The 14,147-nt window shown below is 40.1% G+C and overlaps 1 protein-coding gene across 1 annotated transcript; it reads right to left on the bottom strand.

Annotated features, from left to right (window-relative positions):
* Positions 1 to 6,728: 6,728 nt before the first annotated feature.
* On the bottom strand, positions 6,729 to 14,027 carry LOC122773179 (proteasome subunit alpha type-6-like). Its single transcript, XM_044031642.1, has 7 exons — positions 13,732 to 14,027; positions 12,467 to 12,561; positions 9,307 to 9,388; positions 8,752 to 8,907; positions 8,347 to 8,525; positions 7,864 to 7,958; positions 6,729 to 7,107 (listed from the first exon to the last, which is right to left on the bottom strand). Exons 1-7 carry the CDS (start codon positions 13,805 to 13,807, stop codon positions 7,050 to 7,052), a joined length of 741 nt encoding a protein of 246 aa, XP_043887577.1. The 5' UTR covers positions 13,808 to 14,027; the 3' UTR covers positions 6,729 to 7,049.
* Between the last annotated feature and the right edge of the window lie 120 nt (positions 14,028 to 14,147).

Below are 14,147 nucleotides of genomic sequence, written 5' to 3' on the forward strand. Positions count from 1 at the left end.
ACACACACACACACAAACACACACTCTGCCCTGGGCCCATTCAGCTCGGTGGTTTCTGCAGTTCCAGTACCAGGAACCTGTCGGCACCTGCCAGGTGGTCAACAGAGGAGGAGGTGCTGGGCAGGAGGAGGGAGTAGTTGTGGTGAGGTGACAGCAGATAGTGGAGCTCAGCAGCAGTGAGTAAAAGAAGGCTGATGTATGTGATGTACAGTGAAGCGTGTGAATTAGGGTCAGGTGATATCATACGTGATATGAATGAAGGAGTAAAATCCATAGATAGTTTTGTGGTACTAGTTAAAAACCCATGACAGTAAAAACATTAAATGAACAAAAACAATTTTATTTAACACAGAAGATGCATTGTGTACCACAAAAGTGACCTGTAAAATATTTAACTGCACATTTACAGTTAATTATTGGCTGCATTACTTTGACAACAAATAACTCTGTATATGTGTCCTAGATACTTTGACAGTTCTTTGATAAAATACTGTAAATTGTAATCAAATCAAATTAAAGTTTTACTTGTATATCACCAAGTAGCAAAATATATTACCTCAAGGCACTTTAAGACCCTTACAATATTATAGAGGGAGAATTAGCAGTATTTTCCTGTATTTTATCTGTATAAAACACACCTTTATAATAACTTCAGAGGAGTCTCCTGTAACTTATACATTTCACAATAAAACCCAAGCATGTTGTATCACATTGAAAATCATCACAGGCCACGTCTCTGCAGATTTGCAGCCTTTACACAGATACATGTGATATATTAAAGGAATAATTCACCCATTTGCATTTGTATTACTAGAACAGGGGAAGTATTTCTGAGAAATGTTGTTTCTGAGTAGAGAAATATCTTCATTCTTTTTTTTGTTTGGTTCCCACCAGTGACACTTGGCCAGAGGCTTGAAACTGCACTTTTTAGACTCACTCGTAGGGGGCGGGACCTCATTCCCACAATGTAAACAGTGTCCGCCATCTTTGCTAACATTACGCTAACAGGACCAAGTGTCACCTGCCCCATGTGACACATGCTCCGTGAGTTTATTCCTTGGTCTTTCATCTTCGTAAGTTCATTTCAAACTTTGCCACTATTGTTGAACCATTACATGCTATACTCTCAAAGACTCTGCTGACCTGAAGTTCCCCTGGACTGCTGAGGCTGAAATTAAAAGATTGGTTCTGTAGACTTCTGCTTTGGCACTATATGACCCTACACTGCCTACTCAAGTGACCACTAACACTTCTAACTATGGACCTGGAGGCTGTTTTATCCAGACAATGCAGAGAGATCTGTTGAAAGACAGAACTCTTCTCTGCTAAGCTCTTGCATGTGTTTGGGTGGTAGAACAGTGACGACCTCTCTGTGGGGATGCATACTGACGTCTCTCCTCACATCTAAAGGGACTGGTCGGGCTGCACTGAGAATGGCCAGATGATCAGCTATGATGTCACTTATCACCCAGGCAAACACAATGAGACAGTTGACTGTCTTTCCAGGTTTCTACTTCTTACTACAACTACAGCAGATTGGGAAATCCCACATTTAGAGTCATGCTGACTTTCAGACTTTAAGACTGTAGCCAAAGTGATGCTGGTAAAACCAGTATCGAGTGTTTTTCCCTTGATGCATTTGATTACGCTGAAGTGAGCACAGTATTAAGTCCCAGCAGAGCAGGAGGAAGGTTTAACTCATGTAGGGCACTGAGGGCAGGCTACTATGGAAGAAAAAAAAGAGATGATAAGATGATAAAATATCCCTAAAGTAAATTGAAATTATGAGATAAAAAGTCATATTTATGAGATAAAGACTCCTAATTATGAGCCTTAATAATTAAATTCATTAAAGAGCCTTTACAAACAATCACAGTTTGTCTCATAATTGACTTTTCTCTCATAATTTTGACTTTTTCTCTCATAATTTCAACTTTTATCTCATAATTTTGACTTTTTCTCTCATAATTTGTATACCTCTTTTTTTCTTTTTCTGGCGGAAACGAGCTTCCATAGACTACAGATGGTCAGCTGAGAAGAGTTTTAAATTTCTTGTAAATTGTTTACTCACTCTTAATCGTGATTTTCTAATTCTGTATGGATCATTCTTAGCCAAGACATTACACTGCATTGTTTTTGTGGCCTCCCCCCGCTGTCACAAATAAAAGCATTGAATAAAGTTCTGTGCCTGAAAACTTTAAGTCCTGCTGTTGGCAGGATTGTTTTTGAAAATTAAATACTATTAGATGGACTATATTTCATAATCACAAGAAATAAATAAAAATAAAAATAGTCAATACAACCATATCTGTCAAAATGACAGAAGGCCAAAAAGTCATTGCAACCGCTGTTCCACGCGTACATGAGTGTGGACATGACTCAAACTGACTGTCTGTCTGATCACTGATTTCTACATCTGTCTCCCATGTGTTCATGAAACATGGAACATTGATGGTTCTCGCTCAGGTTTTACCGTCGACCAAGACGCCTCCAGTTTCAAACCACCTTTGCAAAAAACAACAATAAACAATAAAAGTGATAGTTAATGTGTTTAAGTTGCTGTTTGTGGCACTGATACAGTCAGTGCTTACTGTACTAGGTGCAAAATCTAAAATCAGCTTTTCCTGAGACCGCCAGGGATGTCTCAGTCAGTTCCTGGATCAGGGGCCTCACACTGCAGTCACCGCTGATGATGTCATGTCAGTGCCTCACATAACCACACTTCAAAAAAAACGTGAAATATCACTTTAACAGCTGCCAACCTCCTGTTTCTTTTGTGGATAAACTTGAAAACAAACATATGTATTTGACCCTCATAGTAATCCATTTCCTTTGGTTTTAAACTGCACCAGAAAAAGTATATTATATACAATAATATACAGTTTTATACAGCGCTTACCCATACTTCAGATACTTTTTCTAAACTCTCAACACAGACTCACACCTACAAAACACAATTGGCCAAATGGATCATTTTCTTCTCAAAAACACATTTTGTTAAATATATACTAACTCTTCAATTCAAAATAGAACTCATCTTTCTCTGCACACACTAACTTTACCAAAACACTGGAAATCTGACTCAAAATGCATTTATTCTGTCAAAGAATAACACTTGTTTTCACTTCACAAGGAACATGCAGTCAATCAAAGTACACCAGGTTTCCAAATACTGGCTATTGTTGACAATACAAAAACTGCATAGACTTTTATGTTTCAGTTTTACAGGTATTTGCATGCAAAACATGCAATCCACTGTTTTTACACTAAACGTCTTGGTTGGGAACTGTATGTCCACATGTAATGTTCACATTCAAAAGCATTCCAGTAAAAAGCAAATCATTTTTTTTTCCTTTTACTGTTTATTACAGAAGGTACAGTAGAAATACTGTTTACAGTATGATGGAACAGAAAAAGTTTTACAGTATTGCTTACAGTCAACAAAATATCCATGAAACGCACAAGAGCATTCTGAACAAAAAAACCACAGCAAAAAGCCCGGATAAAAAGGGCGGGAACTAAAAAAAGCACAACATGCTGCAGCCAGCATCCATGGCTTCAAGGAGGGACATCTGGTCATGTGGCTGATGGTCATAAACCTTCCACCTCCATGCAGAAAAGAACTCCTCTATGGGGTTGAGGAAAGGTGAATAGGGTGGAAGGAAGAGACGTACCAGTCTTGGGTGGACTTCAAACCATGTTGTTATGGCTTGCGAATGATGAAGAGCCACATTGTCCCAGGTGATTACAAAGGTCCTCAAGTTTTCACCCTCCTGATACTGCTCTGGGTCCAGGAGCTGGTGGAGATCATTGAGAAAGGCAAGGAGGCGCTCGGTATTGCAGGGTCCAACCTGACATCTGTGAAGGAGTAATCCTGCATTTGCAATTGCTGCACACATGGTAAAGTTTGCACCTCCCTGTCCTGGCACATCAACTGTGGAAACCCTTTTTCCAATTACATTTCATCCTAGCCTTTTGGCCAGATTGAATCTTGCCTCATCTATGTATATGAATTCATGAGGGGCCGAGTTGGCCTCCAATTCCAATAACTCTCTGAAACAAAGTTTATTTAAAATACTGTACTGTAACCTATTACTGTGTACGTTACCTATTGGACATTGACTTGAATATACACTATACCTGGACATATTGTCGTCGTAGCTCCTTGACTCTCACTGTTCCTCTCAAAGGGAACAGTATAGAGCTGCTTCATCTGCACTCCGTGTTTGGACAATGTCCACGTGATGGTTGTGAGGCTGATGCTATCAATACTGTCAAATATCTCAAGGTCCTCCACAATTCTAGTTTGAATTTCATGCAGTTTTATTGCATTATTTGCAACAACCATTTCTACAATGGCATTATTGAGGAGCTTTCCTCTTCCCCCAGAGGGAGGAAGACGTTGCATCAACAAACGATCCATGTAAAATGCTATACTTACCTGTTGGTTTGTTGAAAGATGCGTTTAACGGAGGCAACCGCTGACCGCCTCAAATTGGGCTGCACTCTTTCACCAGCCTCTCTTAGAGAAAGACCATGGTTGATTACATGGTTACTGTAGAGAGCGTCCTGAGCTACTGCCTCTGTGCATGGTTTTCCAGCTGCACAGTAGCACAGAGGAGAGCGCTCCAGTGGGTCGTACGCACTGCCCAGCAGATAGTCGGAGGCTGTCTCCTCTCACTGGAAGATCTGCACAACTCCCATTTCTCTTACATTTTATTTATTTTTACTTTTTCTTACTTTTATACATGTTTTCCATACCGGCACTGAATGTGGACAATTTCGTTGTGCAATGCGAGTTGGACAATGACAATAAAGTTTTCTGATTCTGCACAAATTTCATCACTGACTACTGTTCTTGCAGCACTTGGAATGCCATCACCACGCATATTGGCCCTGCTCCTGCACCTCTCACTGCTCCTGCTCCTCTCACTGCTCCTGCACCTCTCACTGCTCCCCTCACTGCACCTCTCACTGCTAGTCTCACTGCACCTCTCACTGCTCCTGCTCTTCTCCCTGGGCCCCATGCTCTTCCTCTTCCTCGTTGAGACATCCAAAAACATCACTCCTCAAAGTCCTCCTTTTACTGTATAAGTGTCAATGAAATAGAGAAAAAAGAACCCCTGCCACTGAGTCTAAGCCAGACTGGAATCAGCTGTGTGTTAATTATTCAGTTGTCTGTGGTAAGTGCTTGTTAGCAATTGAAAAAAACTGTATTATCATCTTTTTGCTATTGTAGGATGTGTTAACATCTGTAAATAATACAAAAACAATCCATAGTTTTGTTGGGAGGTATAGCTTGTCTGTTAAGAAAATGTAAGCATTGTGGAATGTGTTCACTGACATGAAATGTGTGAATGGTATGGCCACAAAAGACTGATGCTGTGCTAATTGTGTGTATTGTTTTGAAAATGTGGACAAACGCTTGTTAGAGACTGAAAAAAAACTGGAACATCTAATTGCTCTGGTCAACAAGGTGAAGTGGACACGAGACCAAACATCAGGCCTGTCAGTGTATTTTAGAGTCACTGACACCAGCATCTCAGTCTAAACCTGTGGTTCCCAAAGACTGGCTCAGGACCAACAGATGAAACCCTTATGGAGCCCACATGGACATGCTGGCTGGGCCCTAACAAATCTGCAGAATTTTCCCAGTTCTTTACTTGAGATTCATGAGTGTATGTTTTTAAATACGTTGCATAAAATAAAGTTTTAATAAATTTAGTAAACATCATTTGGAAATTATTAATTTATCAATTCAGTTGTCACAGATATAGTTGTATATTAGTCGCTACATTATGCACAAATTTGCTCTGGTCACAATTTAAATTGTGATTTGGGCCACGATAGTTTTTCAACGACACAAATGATCTGTGACTCTCAAAGCTCTACATTTGTGATGAGCATTTTTATTTACATGATAAGACGTTAGAAAATATTGTTACAATATTTATTTCATAAAACACCACATTTTACTGTAAAGTCAGCTTTGACAAGTGATCGAGGTCTGTGTGTGTGTGTGTGTGTGAGAAACTGTCAGTAATGGAAGTGGACATACATCCACGTCCTCTGACTGAAGGGTCACTTGTGGAGAGTCAGTGAGGGACACACACGTCTACACAGACGCACACATACCAACATAAATAACACACAATCTCAGAAGACTCAAAATAGAAAAGTACACACAGACACTTAAAATTCTCTTATAGAATAATCTCATGGACAACAGCGCCTCCCAGTGGTCATAGGACACACAACAGACTTTCCAGACAATATGGAGCACAGTGTTAGAATACTTAGAGACATGCTGTACTGCTAAATTATGGCACATTATTATATGATTACAAAAATAATAATAGCAATAGCAGTGAACTAAGTATGTGACATGTATGTAGATGAATTAGTCGTCTTTAATCAGTCTTTGCACTGTTGATGCAGTATACAGAGTAATATAACTACTATTGTACACATTTGCTTTTTTATGTATTAAATATTTACTGGATTGCGGGGTGTTTCTTCTTTTTCCTTTTTTTAAATTTACTTTACTATAGGTGCTATATTTGTTGTTTTAATGACTTGAATGTAACAACCTACAAGAAATAAAAGTGAAAAAATAAAAATTTGACTATAACAGCAGATAATAATAATTGTTAACTGTTTCACAAATGATATACAAATATCTCACAGTTTTCTCCAGTGATACTAAATAAAACATACAATTACCCACATTCATGTTGATAGTATTTTATTCTGACAATAGTTTTTAATGACTCCAGTGGACATTTTTATTGCAACTCTACAAAGGTGGTGTTATAAACATTCAGTGTTAAATTGAGCAAAATATCATGACAAATTGTACACGTATGTTTTAATATCCCACAATTCGAACATGATGTTCTTGCGATATATTGAACAAAAAAGGCCACTTGGAATGGTTGGTAAATGTGTGAATTTCTTCTTCAGCTGTGTGCGATTTTATTTCCCAGACAGTGGGCGTGTCTGTATGAGTCACACGGAAAATGAAATACCATGATGATCTGTGTGAAATTTCACTCGCGTTCTGCTATGGCAACCAGGTGAGCTTCTATCTCTGTCTCCAACAGCATCCTGCAGGTGGGAGAAGGTGGAATGATGCAGGACATGCAAGGAGTGAGCAGAGAGGGACATAAGACAGGAAACAGGACAATGAAGTCAATGCAAATAGGATATAGAGCCACTTCAAAGTGTGTTAGTCTACCAACCACCTTACCAAATTTGAATGAATTAAGTTGCAAATCATGTAAAATTCAGCTCTGAGATACTGGGGACACTGATTCATATAATGCATTCCTATTAACCTGAACCTAACCCGTGTTACCCATAAACCGCCCTTTTAAGGTGGGACAGCGTATGTACAAGAATACACACACACACAGAGTCTGGTTTCCATCACTTCAGAAGACATGACATTGACTTACATTTATTTCCTGGAGACTTACTCTAACCTTAACCACAGCGAGTGGTGGCTTAACTCTAACACTAACCTTAACCATAACTAGTTGTGGCCTAACTCTAACACTAACCTTAACTGCATCCTAACCATACAACATTAGAATATAATCATTCACATTATGGGGACTTGACTTGCTTGTAGTCAGCATGCGGAAGACACGCCCCCATAATGTGACTGTGTTTTAGGTGATTTAGGTCCACACAATAATAGTAACACCTGGAAGACACACACACACACACACACACACATACAGTACATGGGAAACCACAAACAAACCACTTTTTTATTAAATAATGTATTGTGAAATTCCATGAAATTCAGAGTATGATTATTTGAAGTGTCAGCCATGATGAGTATGTGACTAACGTTACCTGAACTTAGGCTGTTCTTTGGTGACCACACCCACCTCCAGCTCACTGGCCTTAAAGTCCACAGAGAGGACAGATGACAGGCAGGATATGGCCAACTGAAACCACAGATGGAGGGAGGGAGGGGCGTGTAGTGTAATTAAACAACAGCTCATGACAGTGATAGTTTGTGATTATTTATCAGTCTGTCCCTCTGTTAGCTACCTCATGGATCAATCTGAGGTCTGTGCTCTCTGAACCATCTTCTTAAATCATGTCATGATGTTGTTCAGGACTGAATGGAGGGTAAAGTGGTACACAGTGGATGGACGGGTGAACATTTACAGGAGTGTCATAAAATATGTACTCCCACTCAAAACTTTAAGTGTTTAAATGACTTCATGGATCTTCAGCGTTCATGGATAGCACTCTCTGTCCCTCACTCACTAACCAGTACATGTCAGTGACAGTGAGATGTAAGGACTGTGTTGACCATGTTCACTCCACCTGTACTGTCCGCTCATGAGTCAGATCAGGCTTCTTCTTCAGTTTCTTCTCCAGGTAACTGTTGGCCTCTGTTTGTTTGGGGCCGACCGCTGTGGCCCTAAAGCCACAGTAGTAACCTGCTGGGTCACATTTATACAGGGCTGGTCCCTGCTGAGGGTCGACAGCCACCATCATCATACCTGCAACAATGAGAAGACAGTGACCCAAACAATAGACAATTTTATTATCATTATTATTATTATTGTTGTTATTATTACCATTATTATAATACACAAAGAGATTCTTTCAAGATTCCTTTTAAAAAGTGAATCTAAAAACTCAATCACAGGAAAATACAGATTTTACGTTGACACCTAAAAAAGTTTGAGCTCAAGAAGAGGGAGAGGAACTGAGACGGTGACTCACAGCAGCCCAGAGGTCTCATCTCAGCGTTCTGCGTGTAGACCTGGGAGATATCAGCCAGCCTTCGACACAGCACATCTGCATTGATGTCATAACCAAACTTATACTTCCACTCTCCAGCCTCCACCCGTGCCCGGTGAACCTGAGAACGACTGTCCGCTGCTCAACACATCACAAAATAATTCTGTGTCATCTTCAACGACTGAAGAGCAGAAACATCACATGGTTAATAAGAGGTGAGCTGCGTTCAGATATGAACTGATGAACACAATGGTTCACAAAAAGGTGCTCCAGAAACCTGGATCCACCTCCTTCCCTGGATCCCTGAAGATTCTTCTGCTGCTGTGAACGTGTCTGAACCAACGACACACATATACATATATATATATATATATATATACATATGTGTATATACATATATATGTATATATATATATATCCACATATACAGCTGAAGAAAAGCGGTTTAGGGGTTTGGTTACACTTTAAACATGTTCATCATGTATTTATTTAGGCAAAACAGTAAAAACTGCACAATGTTGATGAGTGAAAACGAACCACCGTGTCCGGTCATCACACAGCCGATGCGAGGCGTGATCCTGAACATGTTGGTCACAGTGGACGAGTCCAGCAGCTTGTCCTGCAGGTCAAACACAGTTCGTAGGTTATCTTTAACTTGTGTCATTATTTAAACTGCTCAATGAAAAGAGTGAATATTATCTAATCATCCATCCATCATCTACCAGAGGGTTGCAGGGGTGCTGTGCCAATCTCAGCTGACAAAGGGTGATAGGCGTGGTACACCCTGGACAGTTGGCCAGTCCATTGCAGGGCCACACACACAGAGAGACAAACAACCATTCACTCTCACACTTATGGTCAATTTAGAGTGTCCAATTGACCTAATCCCCACATTGCATGTTTTTGGACTGTGGGAGGAAGCCGGAGAACCCGGAGAGAACCCACACACACGGGGAGAACATGCAAACTACATGCAGAAAGGCCCTCATTCCAACCGGGGCTCAAATCCCGGGTCTTCTTGCTGCAAGGCAAGAATGCTAACCACTACACCAACCGTGCATTCCCATTATCTAATCATATTATAAAATATTAATCCAATATAAATTATGTGTAATTTTTCACAGCAACATTGAACTCTAAGTTTATTGAAGTCACTTCTAAGCCACCAGCTAACTCTAACCATATTTGCTCAGAATACATACGACATCATCCAAAAACTTATGTTCAGTTTATCCAGAGGGACATTCTTTAAACTTTAAAATCATTTTCTTTAAATGGAATGTTAGAGTATTCTTAGTATTCATAGCAATGTGTTACAAAACCAAAAGACAGAAGACAAAATGAAATGACAGAATTTAATACAACTTAATTCTAATTTAGTGTTTTTGTTCAGTCTCAAAATGCAAAAGCAAATGAAATGAAAAGAATGGAGGTAAGGGAGTGGTCATCATGGGAGGCCCTCAGCGATGAATCATCCATTATGATGATCATTGTTAGCTGCTTGTGAAGAGTAAACAGACTCATCTTCATTAAGATGATAATGAATTTATAACCTCAAACAGTCTTCATCATGTAGCCAACATCTCCTCATAGAAGAAGAATTTTATTAATCCCCTTAGGGAAAGTATTCCTCTGCAGTTGACCCATGCTAGAATTAGGTGCAGTTGGCGGCCCCTGAGTAGCACCCGGGTAGCATTGGGGGTTGGGTACCTTGCTCAGGAGTAGCCGAGCCCTTTTTTGGCCAGGTGGGGATTTGAACCGGTGACCCTCCAGTTACAAGTCAAGTTCCCTTTCCACTTGGCCACGGACTGCCTGTTTAAATGCAGAAGTAACTTTTATATCCTTCATGCATCTGCTTTCTTAACAATGTCATAAGAACACTATTCCTAACAATAATGTTGCTGCGAGGTGTGTCAAATTAAATAATGAATTCATGAACGTCTGTTTCAGTTCTAGACACTAAACCCTACCACTCACTAACATCTGTTAACTGCTGAGGTCGTCGTGTAAAGGTGAGCAGCATTTCTTATTTCTTCTTCAGACTCTTGTACTGCATGAGCTTCTGCAGGTTTATTTAAGGTCAAACAGTAACTCTGGTTGTGTCTTAAAATCTAAGGCTTTTTCCACCACAAGTGTTTCCTTGTTCAACAAGAAGAAAATGTTCTTACATGCAGCACAAACTTTGTTTTCATATTGTAATTATTATATATTCACGCTAGTCTTTATTTTCTATTACGTTTATTTTTATTTCTATACATAGATTTGGCTTGTTAATCAAAGACTGTAAGGATTACAGTAAGTGTTACCTTCATGTTTATAAGCAGCGCTGCTGTAACAAGTATTATCTTTGAGGGTCAGCACAAAGCAGGAGTCATGACTCTGTCAGGCTTCACTGAGTGTGTGTGTCTGTGTCTGTGTGTGTGTGTGTCTGTGTGTGTGTGTGTGTGTGTCTGTGTGTGTGTGTGTGTGTCTGTGTGTGTGTGTCTGTGTGTGTGTGTGTGTGTGTCTGTGTGTGTGTGTGTGTGTGTGTGTGTGTGTCTGTGTCTGTGTGTGTGTGTCTGTGTGTGTGTGTGTGTGTCTGTGTGTGTGTGTCTGTGTGTGTGTGTGTGTGTCTGTGTGTGTGTGTGTGTGTCTGTGTGTGTGTGTGTGTGTGTGTGTGTGTGTGTGTGTGTCTGTGTGTGTGTCTGTGTGTGTCTGTGTGTCTGTGTGTGTGTGTGTCTGTGTGTCTGTGTGTGTGTGTGTGTCTGTGTGTGTGTGTGTGTGTCTGTGTGTGTGTGTGTGTGTGTCTGTGTGTGTGTGTGTCTGTGTGTGTCTGTGTGTGTGTGTGTGTGTGTGTGTGTGTGTCTGTGTGTCTGTGTGTGTGTGTCTGTGTGTGTGTGTGTCTGTGTGTGTGTGTGTGTGTGTGTGTGTGTCTGTGTGTCTGTGTGTGTCTGTGTGTGTGTGTGTGTGTGTCTGTGTGTGTGTGTGTGTGTCTGTGTGTGTGTGTCTGTGTGTCTGTGTGTGTGTCTGTGTGTGTGTGTGTGTCTGTGTGTGTGTGTGTGTGTGTGTGTGTGTGTGTGTCTGTGTGTGTGTGTCTGTGTGTGTCTGTGTGTGTGTGTCTGTGTGTGTGTGTGTGTGTGTGTGTGTGTGTGTGTGTGTGTCTGTGTGTGTGTGTGTGTCTGTGTGTGTGTGTGTGTGTGTGTGTGTGTGTGTGTGTGTCTGTGTGTCAGGTATTACTAATGTTGTGGGGACCTAAACCTGTTTACACAGTCACATTATGAGGACTGTCACTCCTTGTGGGGACAAAGCTCCAGGCATCCCCATAACATGAAGTGTACATTTAAGGTGAAGATATGTTTTAAGGTTAGGTTAGGTTAGGGGTTAGGTTAGAGGGTTAGGGTTAGGATTAGGCCAGTAGTAATTGTGGTTAGATTAGAGTAAGTCTCAAAAATGAATGTAAGTCAATTCAAGTCATGAATGTGAACATGTGTGTGTGTGTGTGTGTGTGTGTGTGTGTCTGTGTGTGTGTGTCTTACAGGTATCTTCTTTTGAGTGTGTGTGTGTGTGTGTGCGTGTGTGTCTTACAGGTTATCTTCTTTTTTGTGTGTGTGGGTGTTAGTGTGTGTGTCTTACAGGTATCTTCTTTTGAGGTGTGTGTGTGTGTCTTACAGGTATCTTCTTTTGTGTGTGTGCGTGTGTGCATGTGTGTGTGTCTTACAGGTATCTTCTTTTGTGTAACCACCACCACGCTGTCTTTTCCACGGACACCCACAGAGGTCAGGCCGCTGTGGGAGATGGCTTTGAAGGCATACTCTGCAGGACAACACACAACACAATAAACGTCAGTCTTGTAAGATAATTGAAATAAATGAACATCAGTATTGTTAAAAGGATTGTTAAACTGTGTCCAAAGATAAAGCAGAGTTTCTCCTCTTCACACATTTTAGAAAGCATGATTGAGAGACTGTTTTTCCATTTCCAGTTCTCTGGATTTTTAAGCTTGTCTAAATAAATACCTCCTCTTCAATCCTTTAGAGTTATAGTTACATTCTTGTTGTTATCATTACATTAACGTTTATAACACTGTAAGGATAAACACATGATCATTCACTCCTGCTCTTACACTACTCCCTTTGGTTTGATGAGTCGACACTTGTCATTGACACTTATCATTTATAAAGAAGAAGAAATGTGTCTTTTCGCTCTTTTGTGGCACACTCCTGCCACACACTGTATTTCTCACGTTGTCCGACACTTACCTGTCAATCAAAAGCAAAGGAAAAGCATTACATTAACGTTTAAAACACTGTAAACGTTAATGTTTCTGATCTCCTCGCCATGATGAGTCTCCAGCTTACTATTTTATGACAATACATAAAAACTGGACATTACAAACTCTTAACATTTGAAATGAAATAAGTTATAATAAAAATAAGCCACAGGAAGGGGGTGTGGCTTATTCTTCTCATTTCTTTTTGAAATAACAGTTTGCAGACCTGTTTACACAGTCACAGATATAAATGATTACATTTTACACAGAACTCATGTTGTATGATTAGGATGAGGTTAGGTTAAAATTAAGATTAAGATTAAGGTTAGCATGAGGATTAAGCCAGTAGAAGTTATGTATAAATTATAAATCTCCAGGAAAATAATATAAGTCAATGTAATGTCCTCTGAAGTCCAGAGGACCAGACTCCTGCTTGACATGTAACGTTTAAACACTTAACCACTTTTTAATATTGTTGTTGTTGTTATTTAGTTTATCTTTTCTCCCTCTTTTTGGATTTCTTTTTATTTCCTAAATCCTAACGATTTTAACATGAAAAATTGACGAACTTTTGAAGATGATCCACTAGGTGGTGCTGTGAGTTCTGTTTGGGGAAAGAAAGTCGCTGTTTTGGGGGAAAAATCAGGGTTTATCCGCTGAAAACGGCGTTAAACCACCGGAGGAAGGAGAGTCTGAACATTGTTGTTTCTTACCGACTTGGTAGAGGCGGCCCTCCGGTGAGAAGATGGTGATGTGTCGGTCGAAGCCTGCGTTTGAGCCGCGCGACATTGTTCCCAGTCCTCGTGACCGAAGGTGATTTTCACAGCCCTTAGTTACTTAAACACCTCGCAGTGTGTTACTGGTAGTATATATATGTCTATATATATATAGCTATATATGTGTATATATATATGTTTAGTTTAAGATTAACAGCATGTATTTCCCTGTATGTGCTGCTGCTGCCGCTGCTGCTGCTGCTGTTTCCTCCTGTCACACTTTTACTTTCTCTTTCTCTTGGTGTTGAGTCAGTGTAACAGCCTCTTCATCATCATCATCATCATCAGCAGCAGCAATAAGGAAGTATGAAGTGACCTGACCAGTATGACTGGCACTCGTCATTATTATTTAT

The sequence above is a fragment of the Solea senegalensis genome, linkage group LG8, assembly GCF_019176455.1.
Source record: "Solea senegalensis isolate Sse05_10M linkage group LG8, IFAPA_SoseM_1, whole genome shotgun sequence".
NCBI lineage: Eukaryota > Metazoa > Chordata > Actinopteri > Pleuronectiformes > Soleidae > Solea > Solea senegalensis.